Source organism: Varroa jacobsoni, unplaced genomic scaffold, assembly GCF_002532875.2.
Source record: "Varroa jacobsoni isolate VJ856 unplaced genomic scaffold, vjacob_1.0 scaffold_259, whole genome shotgun sequence".
Lineage (NCBI taxonomy): Eukaryota > Metazoa > Arthropoda > Arachnida > Mesostigmata > Varroidae > Varroa > Varroa jacobsoni.
Window position 1 is genome coordinate 53,038 of NW_019213161.1, and position 19,540 is coordinate 72,577.

A 19,540-nucleotide genomic window follows, 5' to 3' on the forward strand; every position below is an offset into this window, starting at 1 on the left:
ATTACTCTAAAAAACAACTATATTAGTTTAAATATTCCTTGACCTTGTCCTAGCATTCCGGTACAGCTGGCATAATTCATGGAGTTTTTGTCATTACTCCAAAAAACAATTATATTAGATTGTTATTCGCTAGCTTTAAAATGGTTACGTCGCCTTTCAAAATAAACGTCCAACTTCCTACAGTATTATATCGCTATTGGCTTGCTGTTGAAACACGACAATCATTGAAGTCAGGTTGCGTTATTTGGGTATAGAAGTTGCGTCACACGCTCATTCCATGCTTCAACTATTTACATAATAAGGCAACAGAGGTAAGGACTAGCCAACGTTTATTTGAGATACAGTTTTGGTAAGCTTCAAAAGATTCGACTCGACTAAGCTATACTATTGAAAACAAATTACTTTGTCTTGTTTTTATAGAAGAACTAGCTATTTGTAACAGTTAATTTTTATTTCTTACATTCTTTTATCAAAAGATAGGGTCTGGCTGAAAGGTACCATAGTTAGCGCAACAATTAATATCGCTTTTATAATGATATATTGTTTCTTACATTTTGTCATATATATGTAAATGCGTATCTTTCGACATTTATAATTAGCTCTGGTAAAAATAAAATACTCGGTTTATACAACTCTTCAGTGGGACGAATATGAAAGGCGTTCTTAGCGTCGCCAGAAGAGAGTGACATCAAAAATGTTTCCTACTATCGTATGCGATTTAATTGGTAATCATTTAGACGCCTAAAATGTTCTACGATGATGTACACAATAGAACCTCAATAATCAAATGGTACTAGATTTTGAATTTCAAGTTTTCTTTCTGAAGCAATATTGTTGCTAATCAACTTGAACTATCTTGAAGAAGGATTGACTGTTTGCTCATACGCTGCTGTCAGTCAGCTCTTAATACACATTACCTAATACATTTGTATTCTATATTGTAAATATCTATACAAAGATAGGCTGAAAATATTTAAGTTCAATTGAGCAGAACTTTTCGTAGATGAACATCCCCGACTTTTTGGTAGACTACCTCTACTAAGTGTTCCTTTACTTATTTGCGGTAGATGCTCACTTTGCCCTCAAACAAGCAGTAAAGGAGACGTGATACATTCATATACAAGCTTAGTCAAATGAAGTCCTTGAAACATGAGCTGAATCATACGCTTCACGATCAGTTCGCAGATTTTAGTTTGTTTTAACAGTTCTCGAGCATTACAGCGATACCTTGCCCGCCGCCGATACATGCAGAGCCAATTGCAGTCTTTTTATTCCTAGCTTTAAGTTCATAAATAAGGTTTGCTAGAATTCGTGCACCAGATGCACCCACAGGGTGGCCTAAAGCAATGGCTCCCCCATTGACGTTTGTGATGGTAGGATCAAGGCCGAGTTCTTTTTGGACAGCAAGGAACTGCGAGGCAAACGCTTCATTGATATCGAACAAATCAACGTTCTGCTGTTTGATACCAGTCTTCGCTAGAATTGCACGGATGGCGGGTGCCGGTCCGATTCCCATGATGGTGGGGTCGCACCCGACGTACGAGTAACCAACAATGCGCGCCTGAGGCTTCAGGTTATATTGCTTGACAGCTTCTTCGCTAGCTAGTACTAGGGCTCCGGCACCGTCGCAAATACCCTATACAGGACAGTAAAAAGACGTTGGGCATGAAATCGATTGCACCATCATGTAAATTGAGTATATATAAGTCTAAAGCTAGTAAAGTATAAAGCCTAGTGAATGGCTTACTGATGCATTTCCAGCAGTAACTGTTCCTTCCTTTTTGAAAAGCGACGGAAGTTTTTTTAGACCCTCGATAGTTGTTTGAGGTCTGGGGTGTTCGTCAACCTTCATCGATTCCAGTTTGCCCTTGACCTTGATATCCAGGGGAACGATTTCCTCCTGAAAACTACCCCGCTGATGAGCGTCGGCCCATCGTTGCTGTGACTGAAGAGCGAAGTTGTCCACGTCATCCCGAGTAATTTTAAATTTATCGGCAAGGTTTTCGGCCGTTAGAGCCATGGGCAGTTTACAGAGCTGATCTGTCAGGGTTACTAGCAATGAACACTCGAGTGAAGGCTCCACGCCAAAGCGGACACCAAATCGCGTATCACGCAAAATAAATGGCGACATCGACATATTCTCAGAGCCCACAGCCAGGCCGATGGAAGCATTGCCCAGTTGGATTTCCTAAAATAGAGATTCATCAAGCAAACATGTGTTATGCTTCTTTTAAAAGACTCGAATAGTTAATACTACGATAATGTATTCCTAATAGTGAGTCGCAGGTTCGCCAAATTGACTAACAGGGCTGTTAGTTTACCGATTTTCTTCGGCTTCTAATCCCAGCTTACGAGTGGTTAATGTATCTAATTAAATCGCTCAAATGACAGTTCTTTACATTGCGAATGAAAGGAATGCACATACGCCTGTGTGTAATAAAACATTACGTATATAAATGATACATTGTTATTTACAGTACTACTGCGATCCTCACTAGTAGCTGTATTATTGCGATTACAATTATGAATGAGGGTGAACTTTTATGAGTACTATGAGTGAACTTTTATTTAAACTTGCACCTTGTGTCTTATCGTATCGTATTTCTATGTCTAGGACAGAAACGGAGTGGTAATGTAATAAACCTAAATATAACCCTGGAAAGCAAGTCAAATAGATACGTTAATGCTAAAAGTAATATTAACTTAAATGTCCTGCTCATCAAATAGCTCGTTATTCGGTCATATATAAGACAATCACCGTTTAAAAGGTCATCATATATCGATCACAACTACACTACATAATGCTCATTGGTATGTGAGAATATATCTAAATTCTTGTTGGTATTCATTCGAGCTTTGTACGGCGAAGCAAAATGGCAAAATTCATGAGACATTTAACCCTAAACATGAAACTGTCTTTTTTCCCTGAAACAGCGTAAAATACTACTGATAAATATAAATTCATTCCAATTCGTTGTAGTGCGACACTAAAACCAATTACTTCATTGAAACCATATAAACACCAACAATAGCGCCAACACTTAAAAAAAAAGTCGAATTTACAAGAAATTTTCAATCGCGCCACTCAAGTAAAACTAAGAGCATCAACAGCTGTATAATCTCTGCTTCATCCTTGGCCACTTACTGATTGTCAACTTCTTATTCTTAGTGAATTAATCTGATTCTTTTGTCACATAGGCCTTCTTTATAAAGATCCAATGAGAAAACGCCTTTAAAAAGCCTTTACCGTCATTTGACACGGATGATTTTCTAGGAAAAATTTATGAATCTGCGCCAGGGTTTATATACATTAGCATCGTTGAATTAACCTGGCTTGACAACAAGGAGCCTATCTATAGCCCAACATTGTAAAAATGCTATGAGAACATTAAGAACAGATAGATGCTTGATAGAGTTACATGCAAGTGGACAAAAGTATAATCTTTTTTTCTAAGATATCTACGTGAGTACACCTCCTCGTACAGTTACCTGGGCGACGTTAACAGCTGATTGGAACCCGGAACCGCACATGCGGTTAATGTTTAAAGCCGGCGTATGCTGTCCCATTCCAACCTGAAATAGTAATATGTACGAGTGAAATAAAACTAATACCATATTAAATTAATTTATCGTCATCGTATTTTCGTATCAATTGTTAAATCGATTTGAGATTCTAATACATGCTTTTAGAGCTGTATGTCGAGAGCAGTAAGGCGCGTCCTTTGCAGCAAACTGATTGACGATTCCTACAACACACGTGTCAATCTTGGAGGGGTCCACTCCTAAAAGAAATAGCGGTCATTCGTTAAGTCTCAATATAGTACAAAGCCAATGCTTAACAAGATAGTTTATCTTATTAGGCTGCTACAAGTATATCCGGCTAACTTATGTTAGTTTTTTTGTTACTTTTGAGTTATATGACGCTCGCAGACGAAATTCAGCTAATTCCAATCTTCTACAGACCTGTAAGTTTCAACCGGTTGAGTTTACTCTAGGAGAAATGAGTCTGAGCCCCAAACGATCTACTAATGTCGCTCAATGGTCAAGAGAGGCTGACTATTGGTAATTTCTGTTTTTCGAAGGAAATTCATTGAGGATTGGTGAAGACACTAGGTTACATGGTCTTAAACGAAAACACCTTACGTGAGAAATGCAAACGTTTCAAGAATGGAAATTAGAGTGTTGATGACTAACGAGGAGATATTTAGATTTCGGCATTCGAAAGACAAAAACGCGTTGCCGCAATTAAAAAGACCTTCTACGAAAGCAGTGTGAAGTCTAAGGGCTCTGTCGACCAAAACAGGAATTTCACATGAAACACTTTACACAATTATAACCCAAATACTAAAAATGCGGAAACTGAGTAAAATGGATCCCCTACAAATTGACTTCGAGCGAGTTGGGATCCATTGGGTGTATTCCGCATGCAACTTGCATAATTTTAATTAAAAGAAAATTCGTATGGAGCACACGGTCGCCACAGACGAAGCATGGTTCAGTCCCTACCGCCAGTCGGGAAGGGATAAAGCGACAGAATAACTTCACTCTGGAGAGGAATCGAATTTGGTTGCAGTGTTAAGCAAGTTCGGATTTAAGATGGTGGTAGTACATGCAGTTGACATCGAAAGCATTTGCTACTATGAGGTGTTCGCTAAAGATGAAACGATGAATGCAGCTCGGTGTTTCGAGTGTCCCAAGAAACTTATGAACTATTAATACGGCAACAGGAAGCACATAGTCTGGGCATGACAACGCTAGTAACTCATCACCATATCTCAGTTACTTCCTAGATTTAGCAAAGGAATATCCTTTGCTAGAAAAGGAATGCTTATTCTTCCGATCTCAATTTCTGTGATTATGGAGCTTTCCATGCCTACCAAAGGGCAACTGGTAGGCAAGCAAGCATATCACACTACAGATATACTTCGAGAAGCCATGAATAAAGAAACACATGGGATTGTGAATGGTAAGTATTCGGCTGTCCAGTCGCTATTAGAGCCTTGGTAGACGTGTGTAAAAGATGAGAAAGAGTATTTCTAATACATATTAAAAATAATTAATCTAGCCTTAGTAACCCAAGAGCTATTCAATATCGCATTTGTAACAGCTTAACATTTTTTAATGCTTTATGCGTTTAACTGCGATTACTCCCTTATTGCTACTCACCTGCTTGTGTGATGGCTGCTTTAGACGCGGCGACCGAAAGATCTGTGGGGGACCAGTCCTTCAGGCTACCGCCCATGGCGCCAAATGGAGTTCGCTTTGCGCCCACAACATAGACACCTGCAACACGCACCATATTCATTTATCTCGACATTGAAAGCTAGTCAACATTAACGTCACATTGAACCCACTTGTTGCTTTTTACTTCGCGTACAAGTGTCCCAGTAGAGTATCTTACAACTGGTCTATTTGCTATACCAGCGGTATGCCAACCATAAGGAATTTTTGGCGAGATTAGAATTAGAGAACTCGAACTGACAGCGCGCAGACGAATATGTTTCTTTTTGGCATGCCTCATCGAAGCAACACTAATAAATGTTCAAAGCGCAAATTTTTAGACGGTTTCTAGACAACTTACAAGTTTCAGAAAAGGACCAAATTTGGTTTAGTATAAGTTCTCAAGATGGATAAAAAGCAGATATTGCTGATTATAACCCTTTTACATGACATTTTAGTTTGAATTAGAAATATAATTTTATAAGTTTCACCCCAATAAAGTTTATAATCTATACCAGGTAAACTATACTTAGGCTTCGTTGTGCATACACAATGAAGCTTAGAAAAAATTTTTTTTTAATTACGAATCCAACCAAAGTAAAAATTTAGTACAAACTGTATTTCTCAAAGAACTGACACGTCATCTTCAGTGCTAGCAGTCTGTTATGCTTAGCTTTAGAAGTAAATGAAGTCAGTCCCTTAATGTTGTTTTCGACTTTAGATTGACTCTCTTTAATAAAAACGCCGATTTTTGTTCGGAAAAACAACATTTGCTGGCAAAATAAGACATTTCCTATTATTACGTGTTGCTTTCCGCGCACCCTTACACTATTATTGAAAACTGCGGTGCGATAACAATATTACAAATTATTCTTAACCTGAGAAGATGATCTTTATTGCTCGACTGTCCGACAAATTTTCTTTCAAATCTGCCATTATGTTATGAACAACACGCCATTAGATCAGTAATTTGCACAACTGTATGAGTAGACACTTCTCTGCAAATCACTTTACATCATTTCAATTCAAAACTTAGTCTGGCGCTAAAAGAAAATCGTTCTTACCGCGTACGAGAGCCATGGCCAAAATTACTGAGTGATAGGTGCAGTTCCTTGTTTAGGTATTGTTATCTGTAAACAGAATAAATGAATTCTGTTTGCACTTACGCACGCAGACAAGTCTGTGACTTTGGTAGAAAGAAGTCAAGGAAAAAAAGGCCTCCAAGTGGTCAGGTGACCAATAGCAACCCTCTAGTCATGCTTTCTTCCACTTTTTTTTCCTACGGAAAGTGCAAGCGTGTGCCCGCCAAGATGTCGAACACGAAGAAACATATTGTGGTAGAAAAAGTTGACGTATTTTATTGGCCTAACAAATTTAACAACTGAATAATTCACTTGCTGTGTGCAATATACTTGCTAATAAGTATTATAATGCTTTCGAATTTAGAGTCCTGTTTAGGCAACGAAAGGGAAAGAACAATGTGTCTCAGTGTATATTCATTTGTCTTCTAACATTGCGATAGCGTCATTGCGATATATGTATACATATATATGGTGCAAGCTGTTTCTTTGCGTTCTCAAGAAACTGTAACTTTAAGTAAGTAAAGTAGTTAAACAGCGGTTGAAGTGCCATGGCATTTAAGGAACACAAAAACAAATATGTTGTAAACACAAGGCTCCTAAAGAGAAAACGGCTCAATGCAATGGCTCCAAGTTTGTTAAAAGGCGGCCCCTCTAACCTTCTACGATATTCGTGTGTCCGCCAAGTGACAGCACAGTAGTCCGCCAAAACATTTTGCTCGCGGTGCGCGAGACGCTGAAGTTTGTCTAAGGTGCCGGTGGAATCGTTCGAAGTTGCGAACTACACTTATTGGTGTTCTCCTGAGATTTGTGATGGACTCTGAGCTAGATTACTATGGAAACCTCGAGGAGGAGGACCGTGAAACTATCGAAAATGACATGGCCTATCAGGTGAGTTATAAGTAAATAGTGAAGTATTGAAGGACGTGTATTTGGAACAGTTTACTTTGAAGAAAAAATGCCGCGAAATTTATGATGCGTTAAGTGTTAAAATCTTCGTGGTGTCGTAATTTTTAACTGTTGCTTTGCAATCATAGTAGACTTTCGCTGCTTGAAGTTGCCTCAGTTTCGATGATCTCCGATCGATACAGTTGATCTTCTTGTCATTTCTCCTGCTAAGTAAGTGAAAGCGAGTAGTCAGAACAGCGCTAACATAGCTCTGGGTGCTAAGTTTTAAACTTCAAATACGTTTAAAAAGTCTGTAAAAATAGCACTTAGTAATTATACAGTTCAAATTTCTTGTGTCAACTATGAGTAGAAATGCGAACATCTACACGGACATCGTAATCGATTTTGAGGAGTTTTGATTGTAATTGGTGAAAGAAGTAGTAAATGATTAAAAAGCAATTTTGACCTGTGCAAAATATCGAAATTTAGGAACGACACAATAAACCTCCCTATTGCGAAATTAGTTTCCGTATTATAGCGTATTAGCTCCAGCATATACAATTTTTTAAGTGGGGGTTAGGTAAGGACACCTTTTTCTTCTAGTCTCTAATTGAGACGTCTTTTCTGTCTTCAGATGATTTTATTTTTTATCGTTCGCTCGAATAGAACATAGGGCGTTTATTTAAGGGGTTACGGTTCAGGCAGGATAAGCGTAAAGCTCTTTTGTTACAAAAAGTTTTTCATTTTAGGTAGCATAGTGATTCCGTTACTTTCACGTAATTTTTGGGCTACATTCATCAACATAATATTTCTTTATGTAATATTTCAAGCTTAGATACAGCCGTTTTTATTGTGCATTTTTATATTACCAATTTAGAAAATTCTCCTATTTTCAGCAGGATAATATGTTTTTTTTTGTTTGACTAAAGTGGACGAGATTACTGCAGTAAAATAGTTTGAATTTCTAGGAACTATTTTTTAAAAATATATTTTTACTTTATACATTAATACAATAAGTTAGGATGGCAAAAATGAATGCGAACCTATTTCAAACAAATAGCGTCAGCTAATGTCTAAGCATTTGGGCTAAAATGACTAACTGAGGCATATTTAGGACGTTGTCGACTGCGTTGCGCTGACTTAATAAAAATGTGCTTTCTTCTATCCTTAGTGGCCATAAAGCCTTATTTTATCTACTACTATGAATGGCAAGTTGCTTTTTATTTATATACAAATTTTTCTATTTTTCCCTTTGCTTAATTTATTCAATTTTTATTGTTAAACTATTGTGTTTCAGCTATACGGCGAGCCGGACGAGATGTATATGTCACTTGCTGACTTATGGAAGTATTGCATGAAGGGCACTCTTCGGGACTGGTTCGATATCACAGCCTATGTTGTTTTGTCTTCGTGTTTCCTTCGGTGGATCGCCAGCTACCGTAAGAACACATTTATACCTTTATACTCGAAGGAATCACAAATACATAGCACTCTAATGTGCATCACTCGAGGCCTACGAGGCAGTTGCTATCTTTATCATCATGCCACTAACCATTATGTATAATCGTCTATATTTTCATAATAAGAATACTTGCAAAGAGTGTATGCAACATCAAAACATGTCTCGGACCCGCATAAACGATTTGTGCTGTACCGTTTAAAATTGCTCTTGTGCGGGGTAGTCGAAATCCGAAGCAGTTGTCAAAGTTTCGCTTTTTGATTGTATAACGTCATGGTTAGTTTGCCCAGATTGTAAATGTTCACTCCGGAATCAGGGAGACTCATTGTTAATGTACTTTAAAGTTACTTATTTTATCGGTGGACTTGGATCCAGCTGTTTTTCACGATATGTATGTTGTACACAAATCTGATTGAAAGCACGGGTAAAGCGGTTACTTTACTGGTGATCGTAGCGTTACGCTGTTTTTTTTCAATTATTTTTAAGCCTGTGAGTTTCTACAAAATAATTGTACCGGTTTCTCTCGACATAGAGATCGTTTGTAGGATATATTACTATATTTATTTACTGGCTTATTAGCTCTCGCTAACCGTTAGGATACTTTTGTAGGATAAAATTGGTACCCAACATTTTAGATTTGATTTTTGCTGTTAAGCGCTCGCGTTCAGCTTCTCTGCAAGATGCGCAGAAGTGTGCTGCTTTTGAATTCTGTCTTATTGGCGGGAGTATTGTCGTAGAAACTTTGTGTACCTTCTGCAAAAACCTTTTATTTATTATGTTGTTTTAAACTTTCAGAGTTCCGGCTCCACTTTATAGTCAATATTTTTTTTGTCTGTTTACTTGCTTTCTATGTGGATAACGGGCGGTACCTGCCATGACGCATTATTCCAATGTAGCTAATTTTTTCCTTTCTCGCTATAACAACAATCTTCGTCTGTAAAGCCCTAGTCATTAAAAAAAAACGTGAAATGTAATGTTCTCTTTGAGTCCTTATTCGGATATTCAACAAAGACTCCACACAGGTGTAGAGTACGGTAGAATCACTCTCATTCAGGCAAAATAAAAACCAGATTCTTTTTAGATTTTCCGTACCAGAGAATTTTTTTCCGGTTTTTTATTTAGTCCTATTTCGATGGGTGCTTGGAGTTTAGCTAGTCGCCCAACAGTGACTCATCTGCTCGAGGTGCTCGCTATACTAACTTAGTTGTCGATTTAAGGAAAACTGATTTATCTAGAAATGTATTTATTCTTCGAACGTTATAATATGTCTCCTTTAGCGACTTTTCTAATAATTAAGATTTGCCGTCGACGTAATTATCTGCGGTAGATCGGTAGTCCTTGCAAATATATGAAATGCTTCCGAGAGCTGAAACGTGAGGAAAGCACATATTATTTGTGCGCAATTTGGCCTAGCGTTTTTAAATTATCTCCCACAATCAGGTTACGTCTATTTATCCGAGTCATATATTATCCTTAAAGGATTCATTGTGATGCAAATTACGACCACAAAAATTCATTGCAAAATTTTCTTTGATTACCAACTCAGGCCTAATGTAACCGTGGGTAAATTCGATACGCTCTTTTCAATTCAAAGCCAGGAAACTTTCTTTAGAGCGTACCTGACTAGACAGCCTTCTACGGTCAAAGCCTCTGGCGGTTTTTCCGTTGTCGTCATCGTAGCCAATACCATTCGAATATATCTCAATGCGGTTGTCGTCTCTTCTATTACTTTTCTCGGAAATGGAAGCTGGATCGAAGAATTGACTACTGTTTTCTGGGGTCATCCACTCCTCAATGCGCATCGATTCGGCAAGTTTATCTATCACATACTGTCGAAGAGCTTCGTCGTCGGCGCTCCAGCGTTTAATTCGAGGCGGATCGAACTCCAAAGGGATTTGGGCAACTCGAAGCGGCTGATCGGTAGCTGATACGGGGGTTTTGCCTTCGAAAACGAAATTGTATTTTTAATATATAATTTTCGTAATCGAATATAATTTCGTTTTCGAAGGCAATTACTGCTATCATCAAGAGTTTTTCATCTCAAAATCAGTATGGGTACAGCAACGCTTGGCAAGTCCGCTTCATTAAACATGCTTTGTTAACTATGTGCTATTTTGGGAGGTTTTTAAATCTCAAATCCACGCATTGTAAATATTTTGTAGGTAGAGCGCTAATACGTCGAGATTATTCCGAATTTGATTTGATAACCCAATTTCTACAATTAGGGACTATTTATATCGTGTGAGCTCTGCAACAACAATTCGTGCTTTGTTTCGCGTCTTTACTTAATAATATTTTAGGTCATCAAAGAAGTATTTGTTTTGTTGTGCTTTTTATAATCAAAATGCGCTATCGAAAGAAACTGGCCAAAAATGATTTCATCGCTTTGGTTTGGGAAATTTTGATGTGAAAGATACGCCTTTCAGTAATCGACCAGTTATGAAAAAGGTTAATGAAATCACTGCGAAAGTTGAATAAGAAGATTAATACATGAGTAAGCATGGCATCCTGAAAGAATTAAACATGCACCAGCAAACAGTTTGAAATTATTTGAACAAAGCTGGCCCTAAAAAGGAGCTCGATGTTTAGATATCACACGAATTGACGCAAAAGAACTGAGTAGATCGTTTTTCTATCAGCGATGCTTTACAGAAACGCAACGAAATCGAGCCATTTCGATAGCAGTTTATCACAGGTGATCATAAGGGAATATGTAAATAAAAAATACGCTCCATGTAATAAAGTCTATACTGATGGCAAAGAAGGCGATGCTACGTGTTTGTTGGAACTGGAAATGAATCATGCATTTCGAGTTGCTACCACCAGGCAGACCGATTGATCCGGACTTCTACTGTCAACATCCAACAAAATCACAACAAACTACTGAAAAAAATTGATTAGAACTAATTAATAGAAAAGGCATTTTTTTCCGCCATGGCAATGCCAGACCATATACACCTCGAGATACCTGGCAAATGTTGAGAGAATCTGCGTGAGAAATTTGATGGATTTGCCGCATAACCATGATCTTGCATTATCAGACCATCGTCTGTTTAGGTCTCTGCAGGACTCCCTTAATAATGTTCATTTAGTTACAATAGGAGAATACAAAAACTACTTGTAGCAATTTTTCGCCTACAAACCTTAGAAGTTCTACGGTGATGGGGTTATGGCGTCATCAGCAACATGGCAGACTGTTGTTACTCAAAATGGCGCGTATTTAACTCAGTAATATTGTTTTAAAGCAGAAAAATACTTGCCTTGATTTGGCTTAAAAGCAGTCAATATTTTTTTCGACAATACAATTTATAGAATGGCACCAAGCACTAGTGCTCTCAAATTCGAGCTTTCCTATAATGCATAAAAAATGTCCTGTTGCTGTTGTTCTTGTTTAAAATAAGCGGATTAATAAGTTTTGGATGAGAACTTATTGTATGTTAGTGGTACAGATGCCTTAATTTTCAATTATTTTTAGGATTTCAACGACTGATCATCTTGGAATACCTCAGCTTGCCACGAGAGTTTACATCAACCCACTTCCACTAGAGCTACTGACCCTTCTGAATGTTCTTCCCGACGACTTGTAGTGAAACGAACCTCTGTAGCCAAAGTTGGACCTCTTCGCGCAGATTCTCATCTTTAATATCTTCTACCGATGAACAGTTGACCGCTTCCATGAATGCGGCACACTGCATAAAGGATGTTACATAATTACACCGGTGCGTTAAAATAATAGTATTGAGGCAGAAGTAGCTGTCACCATTTGACCTCTGTAAAACCATCCTAACCCCTTGCTCTTCTCATTTCGACCTGCCATACGATCAATATGTAAGACTCGTCAACTTTTGGTAGAAATGATTTTCGTTAGCTTTAGGATTACTGAAGTCGTCGGCATCCTACCGGTGATCGTAATGAAATCTAGAGACGTTAGCGCCGATAGATATTTTTTTATGCGTTTTCCAAGGCATGTAACTTGAATTACAAATGCTTCCCTTCCGGGCCCACATAAAAGTAATCAAAATAGTTAAAGTGGCAATTCTTAACATCGTCTTTCAGATCCAAACAGGCTTAACGTTTATATACAAATTTGGCTTGCTTTATAGCACGAAATAGATTAGCACTCATCCCATAAAAAAGAAATACTGGAAGCAATGTTTCTAGAAGGTTTCAACTCTATAGAAACAAAATGATTCAATATTTTCGAAAGTTTATTGCGAACCAACCTGTTCTGAAGTGTCTCCGCTGGAGTAGGTCCATGTTCTGCCCGAGCCAGGCGACCAGTTCGAATGATCGTAATGTCTGGCTCGCCCCTCCATTATATATTAGCAGCGTTGTTGAAAGGTTTTTCCGGAACCGCCTGCGGATCGTTTCCTCACATATTATCCAGATTCTTATGCAGGACAGTTGACGTCGTCAAAAATTTTATGCTATCACATATTCACGAAGGTTGCATATTGACAGGGGTATTTATATATGGCCATACGTGCACACACAAGTAATAAAACGATTAATATTTTAGAAAGGAAATGGTCCTTGTTGTAACTGTGCTGATTTGTCTTCTCTAGTCTCTAAAAGACGAAAAACTGAAGTTTTGCAATGCTTGCTCGGGTCGGGTGGAAGTTATAAGGAAGATGTTACAAAAGTTGTCAACGACATGATGATACTGCACGATATTGACTCATTAGTAACAGGCCAGTGTAAGAAAGTGCGTCATACGATAATTTAAAGTAATCTTTCCAGAACAGTGTGGACAATGGCAATCCGATTATCAAAGATATTGTAATAATACCCGTCTGGTAACTCGTTTCGCATCACTCTTGTTACGTGCGCAATGAACGAATCGATCTTGTTGGTTCTGAGATTTTCCTAATTAAAGAAACGCTAATCAAAAGAACATGTATATTGCACGCACCACTTTCGCCCTAGCTGTCTTTTTATAAATCGATCATCTAAGCTAAACTGCTAAAGAAACTACAATAGTTTATTACTATGAAATGATACCCAATAAAGTTACAACAACGATGGATAACATAATGTCTCACGCGTAAATGTAAATTTGAATTCGGCGTGGAACTTATTTGAGAATATTAGTTTTGAACTATAGTTTAGCAAATCTGGGAACCTGCTATGCTTTTTAGACTAACTTCCTGCAGTTTAAAAACAGACGCAAATTTCTTCAATACTCTCATGCACGGAAAGAAAAATGACCTATGAAATGACAAAACATGAGGCAATTCAATAATGTATATAAAAATTTATGTGTGCGTTAAAGCTCACGTTTCGAGTAGGAGGTCGTGTTAAAACGCGTCCAATTGAGGTGTTATTGTCAATGTTATGTAAAGCCGTTGCCAAGCGACAACTTCCCCAGAGTGTTCGCCATACTTCAACCTGTCGGTCAGCGCTTCGCGCGCTCAATCTGCTCTGCACTTAATGGACCCTGCGGGTTATTTATGCAACTCTACTTGTAGCTATCAAATACCGACAATGAGAATGCGCTCCATTACTACGTGTATTAACTGATCTAATATATTCGCTCATAAAATGCAGAGGCAAAAAAAACATGTCGCTGAAGCAAACCTGAGAATCCTTTCGTTAGAAAAATAGGTATAATACCTATAACATTATTATCGCCTTCCTTCTAGTGATCTAAATGGGCTCATTGTTTACGAAGATGATGGGTTGCCCTTTAAGCATATTCATTTTCCACTATCGCTGTTGTAGTACAAGTTATTATGTTACTTATGTCAATCAGAAAGCATTAATGGCAGCATCATGGGAGCTAAAGATCTTGCTGTTTCAAGAAATTGGTTACCAAGACTGTTTATGTATACCGAAATGTATATTAAGAAAATGTATTGTATAGCTCATTTTGAGAGTAGGGCTGCATTGTTCGCATTTTTTCTAACTGGAACCCTATTCAGTTCTCTTCCCGAGAAGGTTTTGACGAAGCATTGGAAAATTTCTCTCACTCTATTTTCCAGTTGGATTTACACCATCAGTCGTTACATAATAGCGTTACAGCTCAAGCTATGCACGCGTCAGATGAGTTATGCAATGGGTAAAATGCTTGGCTACTAAACTTACGTACACGTCATGGTCTGGGCGCGAGTTCGGGTGTGGATACATTTTGCTTTGTGATGGGAGGGACCAGTTGTCTGAAGTAAGGCCAATGATTCCAGTACTCGACGTAAAACAGGGAATATTTTTGTTGAGTTATCGTCTACCATATGCCGTCTTTTTCTAAGACAAATTAGTTTTACGTTTCGGCGGGAAGTCAAGATAACAGAGATCAGCTTTTTCACTCTTAGGTATGCTATAATCGTTAATTAACCTATGCATTAGTAAACCAACCTACACAAATTTCAACTGAAGCCACTTTTTTTACATCATTATTCTATTTACTTGTCATTGTAAAATTGCAGCACGCGTACCTCGATGGCTGATCCATACCGTATCGTTTCTGTTAGGTCTCTATTGTATGGTTGCTGTAATGGATTGGCATAGCTTTTATGCGTTCACCTTCGGCGTAATATCTATCACAACTCTCTACGTTGCGCATTGGCTTTTCGGAAAATGGTTCGTCACACAGTATCAACTTCTATCGCAATTCGAACACGTTAGTTATACTATAATTATTATACTCGATCCAGTGCATGAGCGCTACTTAGATTTTGTGTTGTTAGCTTCAAGCAAAACAATATCATTTTTTCGAAACTATTTCAGGCGCACAACGATTGTAACGCTCGCATGCTTAGCCATGATCATCATCGTTGGAGAATATAAACTTGCTCCACCGCAATGGAACCGAATTCGAGGTCCGTACATGACTACGTCCATTGGAAGACAAGAGTTACACAAAACCCATATGTCCGGGCGTTGTTTACGCGTCTTCTGAGGGTGACTGATAAGAATTCTCATTGACAAGAATCACATAAGTCAACTAGACATTATAAGAAATTAGTATTACACTGATTGCTCGGCTGCGTAAGCGTCTGCAGCTAATCCGATGAGCAAGACGATTCTAGCCGCCACATCATAAGAAGCTCTTTATAATTTATACACTATTTATTTTAACAGGTACGGTAATGGTGATGACAATGAAAATAATTTCGCTTGCACTTGATCTGGACTCTGGCCTCGTCACACGGCTGCCATCGCTGCCGCAGCTCTTCGGGTTCGTATTTCATTGCGCGACAATCATCTTCGGCCCATGGATATCGTTCTACGACTATCACCGGTAGGTGGGAGTTTCCTAATTTGAAATTATTCCAAATTCACCTAGAAATTTTTTGAAATAGTTGAAATAGAAAACTTTAAAGTTGTTTTTTTTTAACATTTGTATAAATATGCATACGTAATATAACCGAATTAAAACAATAAGTGGCCACAACCAACTGTTGGAGATCATCGAAGAAGACGGCAACACTTCTTAGTTTAATCCTTCGAATTTGCATTGTGCCTTTTATTAAATTACTATCTTTTGCAGGTCACTTGAAGGTTGCGAGAGTCTTGAACAAGGCGGTTTTGATCTGCTTGATCCATTGTGGTTTTTGTCGGTTATTCGGGCGTTACTTCTTTCGACGATGTGTTTGGTTGTATCGGCCTGTGGAATTCATTGGCATGTAATCACACTATAAATAACAGTTACGAAAATTATGAAAGATACGAAAACATATTGATCTCTATCATATTTATAGACGTATGAATTATTTAGGACAGCCCCCAAGTTGCACATACAATGGCGCCTTCACATATTTTACCGGGCTCTTATTTTGAAATGACTACATTTGCTTACGTGATATAGCAGAAAGGAACAGATTTTAAAAAAATTCTGCGGCAAGCAGTAATTACGCATAAGGGTTCTGAATAAAAACGCTGAGATGACAGTAATATTTGTGCATGATCATGTGATGCAAGTATAAAGTATTGCCTTAATAGCAAATCTAAAGGTTCTTGTTTATCTATCGAGGTGACATTTACTTAGCATGACACAATGACTCCACTCACTATGACAGATACGTAGAGAGATTACACAAGCATTTTGGGTACCTATCTCTTTGCTCAAGCTAAATTTTCTCTCAACTGTAATGTACAGCCTAAGCTTAGTCAAAAAGGCAGGGAACAATTGCGTGGCGAACATAGATAACTACACCAAATGTAGAAAGAGTGTTTAGCGATAGGCAACGATAGCCTGGACAAACTCGCAAAGAAAATAGACCCTATAATTATCAACAGTGCAGGACGAAACATTTGTCATCATCCAGAGTACTGGGAATCGAAATATAAGTGCTCAACGAGCTCCTGAATTTTAACGAGTAACAACACACAGGTCCATAAGCGCAGCGCAACATGTTCCCCTGAATGCGGGCTCCCACGACCATTTGGCCAGTTATATTAGGTTTCGGGTGAGAATAGAAACCTAAAGCAGAAGGAAATCAGTTGAAAATCCTATATAAAAATTAATTTTGAAGCTTTCGTCCAGAGCCTTATACTCATGGAGGAAATTAACCAGGGCTCTACATGTTTGCATAATGTTTCTACGTTTGTATATTGTAGTAAGTGGGATCACTGTATTATGCGAAAATGACTGTTAGGACCGATATATGGGTAAATCGACGAACGCTTTCAATCACGCGTTTAAAAACCATATCTTATAATAGGGTCGTTTTTATCAAATAAATTATTTTGTCCGTGTATTTTGCACAAAATCACAGCATACAATAATTGCTTATTCGTAAAATATTTTTTTAATCAATTAACCTTTACCTTGTTACTCAAGTAAACAAGAGGGTGCTTTTGGTACCCTTGTGCATTTTATGCTCTTTATCCGACATTTGCCATTCAAAGCTCGCGTAGGTCACTAGGTAGGGCAGGCTCGTAACACTGGCTGACTATAAGTCAGCCAGTGTTAAAACAGCTCTTTGATATTTATTGGCTAAAATTGTATTTACCTTTGCATAATATCACAGGTTTTTTGGTCGAGCAGAGGAGTACGGCGCCTGGTCTTTGGCGTTTCGCGACGCCTTGGGGTTTCGGATGTCCCATTACTTTGTCTGCTTCCACGGAGAAAGCACCGCTGTTGCGGCAGGCATACGAAGACAGGGGAGGCACCAACAAGACGAACTGGACCAATGGTCCGTAGCTCCTTTGATGTCCGTAGCTCGTTTGATAACGCGTCGTTTAATCGACCGCAACTGTTTCAATCGTCTTTCACTTAGAACTTACAGAAAACGTTGTAGCTCTATTCTGACACGTATCAGTATATGTGTTAAGCCTGCACCAGTTAACGTAGTTGACTTCAGTGTTAATAACAAAGATTTGATCTGTTCTTTTTGCTACTTTTCTTTCTTTCTTTTTTGTTCAATCAGGAATTTGGAAGTTGTGCGGCCTGCTTGTATCGAGTTGCCTCGTTCCCTTGTCGAGGTGGTTGTTCGGTGGAATCAGCCCATGCACATTTGGCTCAAAAACTACGTGTTTAGAAGAATTTTACCCTCAGGCGGGCGTTTTCTCGCTACCCTAGGAACTTTTGCTGCATCCGCACTTTTGCATGGTCTTAGCTTCCGTCTATCTGCTGTCCTTTTCTCACTCGGTTTTTACACTTATGCGGAGCATACTCTTCGGCTTAAGCTAGCGACAATCTTCAATGCGTGCATTGGTGCTCGTCCGTGCCACATATTATGTGATCATAGAAATACACCACAAACATGTTGGTGGGTGAATCTCATCAATGGCCTGTGGACACTATTGGCTCTTCTAAACCTAGCCTATCTCGGCATGATGTTTGACGAGGACCAGCCTATTGATATGGCGGAGGAATTCAACCATATGTCGACCGGAAATACAATGGAATCCACGTTGAAAAAGTGGTCGCAGCTCAAGTACTCTTGCCACTGGATCTCTCTGGTAATGTTTGCTTTTAATTGTCTGCTTTAAATGATATAGTCTTTGGTTTTTTTCTTTGTGTATAGGCGCATATCTCACTTGGAAAAATACAGCCACGAATATTTAAACACTAATCTCATATATACACGCACGTGGAAAAATACAGCCACGAATATTTACACACTAATCTCATATATACACGTATGTACGTATATATGAATGTATATATATATATAAACAATTATCGACAAGCGAATTTTATCTAGCCAAGGGCGACGGTTAGATTTCATGAAGAATCAAGCATCAAACACAAAGAAATGTGTTTATAACGATTGAGAGTTATACATGAAAATCAATTTGTCAATTAAGCACATTTGTGCTAAGAAGAGAAATGGCTTTGAAGATTTTAAAGTGTATAAAAAAGGGTTCCAGCCAAAGGAGGCACACGCTAGACGGAAGTGCATCACATTTGTCCTGCTTTCGAAATAAGCAGGCAGAAGATATAGATAGCTAAACTACTCGGTTAAAAGTGGACGAAAATATGTTTATTGTTCTTAGTTCCTCTTCGTGTCCAAAGGACGCCTTTGCACTGCATAAAAATCCTGTAAAAAGTGATGCAAAAGAGATGGTACAATCTTCTGTATTATTAAATTTATAATTTCGAATTGTCTAAATATCGAGAAGGAAAGTTGCCACTTTAAGTTATTTCACGAGTGGACTTATCTTGTGTCTTACGTCTTATTGTGATAGTTTTTTTCCATTCAGCAGTGTTATACCTGTATGTTATAGGCTAGTCGTATATTTGGGTTGTGCAATGTTAAATTCTTAGTTAAAACATACAGCGAATGAATTGGTCAGAATGAGCACACACTATGTGACCACAGAAAATGGTAACTTTCTTAATCGTATAGAACATGATGGAATAAAGTTTCCGTTTATCAATATATATATATATATATATATATATATATATATATATATATCTACATCCAATAATCTTATGACTTTCTAT

General features: G+C 38.2%; 3 protein-coding genes across 11 annotated transcripts in view; 1 reads left to right on the plus strand and 2 right to left on the minus strand.

Moving 5' to 3' along the window:
- Positions 1 to 312: 312 nt before the first annotated feature.
- On the minus strand, positions 313 to 6,433 carry yip2 (yippee interacting protein 2). Of its 3 annotated transcripts, none has more exons than XM_022830231.2 (6): positions 6,285 to 6,433; positions 5,167 to 5,283; positions 3,685 to 3,782; positions 3,490 to 3,573; positions 1,748 to 2,188; positions 313 to 1,636 (listed from the first exon to the last, which is right to left on the minus strand). In XM_022830231.2, the coding sequence occupies exons 1-6, from the start codon at positions 6,298 to 6,300 to the stop codon at positions 1,199 to 1,201; spliced, it is 1,194 nt and encodes a 397-aa protein (XP_022685966.1). In that variant the 5' UTR covers positions 6,301 to 6,433; the 3' UTR covers positions 313 to 1,198. The 3 variants fall into 3 exon arrangements, with proteins under 3 accessions (XP_022685966.1, XP_022685964.1, XP_022685965.1); XM_022830229.1 differs by lacking the exon at positions 6,285 to 6,433 and adding an exon at positions 5,858 to 5,879; XM_022830230.1 differs by lacking the exon at positions 6,285 to 6,433 and having other exon boundaries at positions 5,167 to 5,305.
- A 116-nt stretch (positions 6,434 to 6,549) lies between these two features.
- por (Protein-serine O-palmitoleoyltransferase por) lies at positions 6,550 to 19,534 on the plus strand. Of its 4 annotated transcripts, none has more exons than XM_022830226.2 (8): positions 6,550 to 7,190; positions 8,485 to 8,626; positions 15,069 to 15,222; positions 15,370 to 15,461; positions 15,724 to 15,883; positions 16,133 to 16,264; positions 17,616 to 17,780; positions 18,015 to 19,534. In XM_022830226.2, exons 1-8 carry the CDS (start codon positions 7,113 to 7,115, stop codon positions 18,577 to 18,579), a joined length of 1,488 nt encoding a protein of 495 aa, XP_022685961.1. In that variant the 5' UTR covers positions 6,550 to 7,112; the 3' UTR covers positions 18,580 to 19,534. The 4 variants fall into 4 exon arrangements, with proteins under 4 accessions (XP_022685961.1, XP_086823698.1, XP_022685963.1 ...); XM_086967572.1 differs by having other exon boundaries at positions 15,114 to 15,222; XM_022830228.2 differs by having other exon boundaries at positions 16,133 to 16,268; positions 18,015 to 18,253.
- The window catches only part of LOC111258748 (uncharacterized), an 11,997-nt gene continuing 2,178 nt past the window's right edge, over positions 9,722 to 19,540 (minus strand). For 3 of the 4 annotated variants that reach the window (XM_022830236.2, XM_022830240.2, XM_022830239.2), the window contains exons 2-5: positions 12,870 to 13,003; positions 12,203 to 12,335; positions 10,266 to 10,588; positions 9,722 to 10,012 (exon numbers count right to left, since the gene is read on the minus strand). In XM_022830236.2, the coding sequence (XP_022685971.1) occupies positions 9,932 to 10,012; positions 10,266 to 10,588; positions 12,203 to 12,335; positions 12,870 to 12,962 (630 nt within the window). In that variant the 5' untranslated portion in view covers positions 12,963 to 13,003 and the 3' untranslated portion in view covers positions 9,722 to 9,931. Of the gene's footprint in view, positions 10,013 to 10,265; positions 10,589 to 12,202; positions 12,336 to 12,869; positions 13,004 to 13,923; positions 14,396 to 19,540 lie in introns of those variants that run through there. The other variant, XM_022830238.2, reaches the window with a different exon arrangement.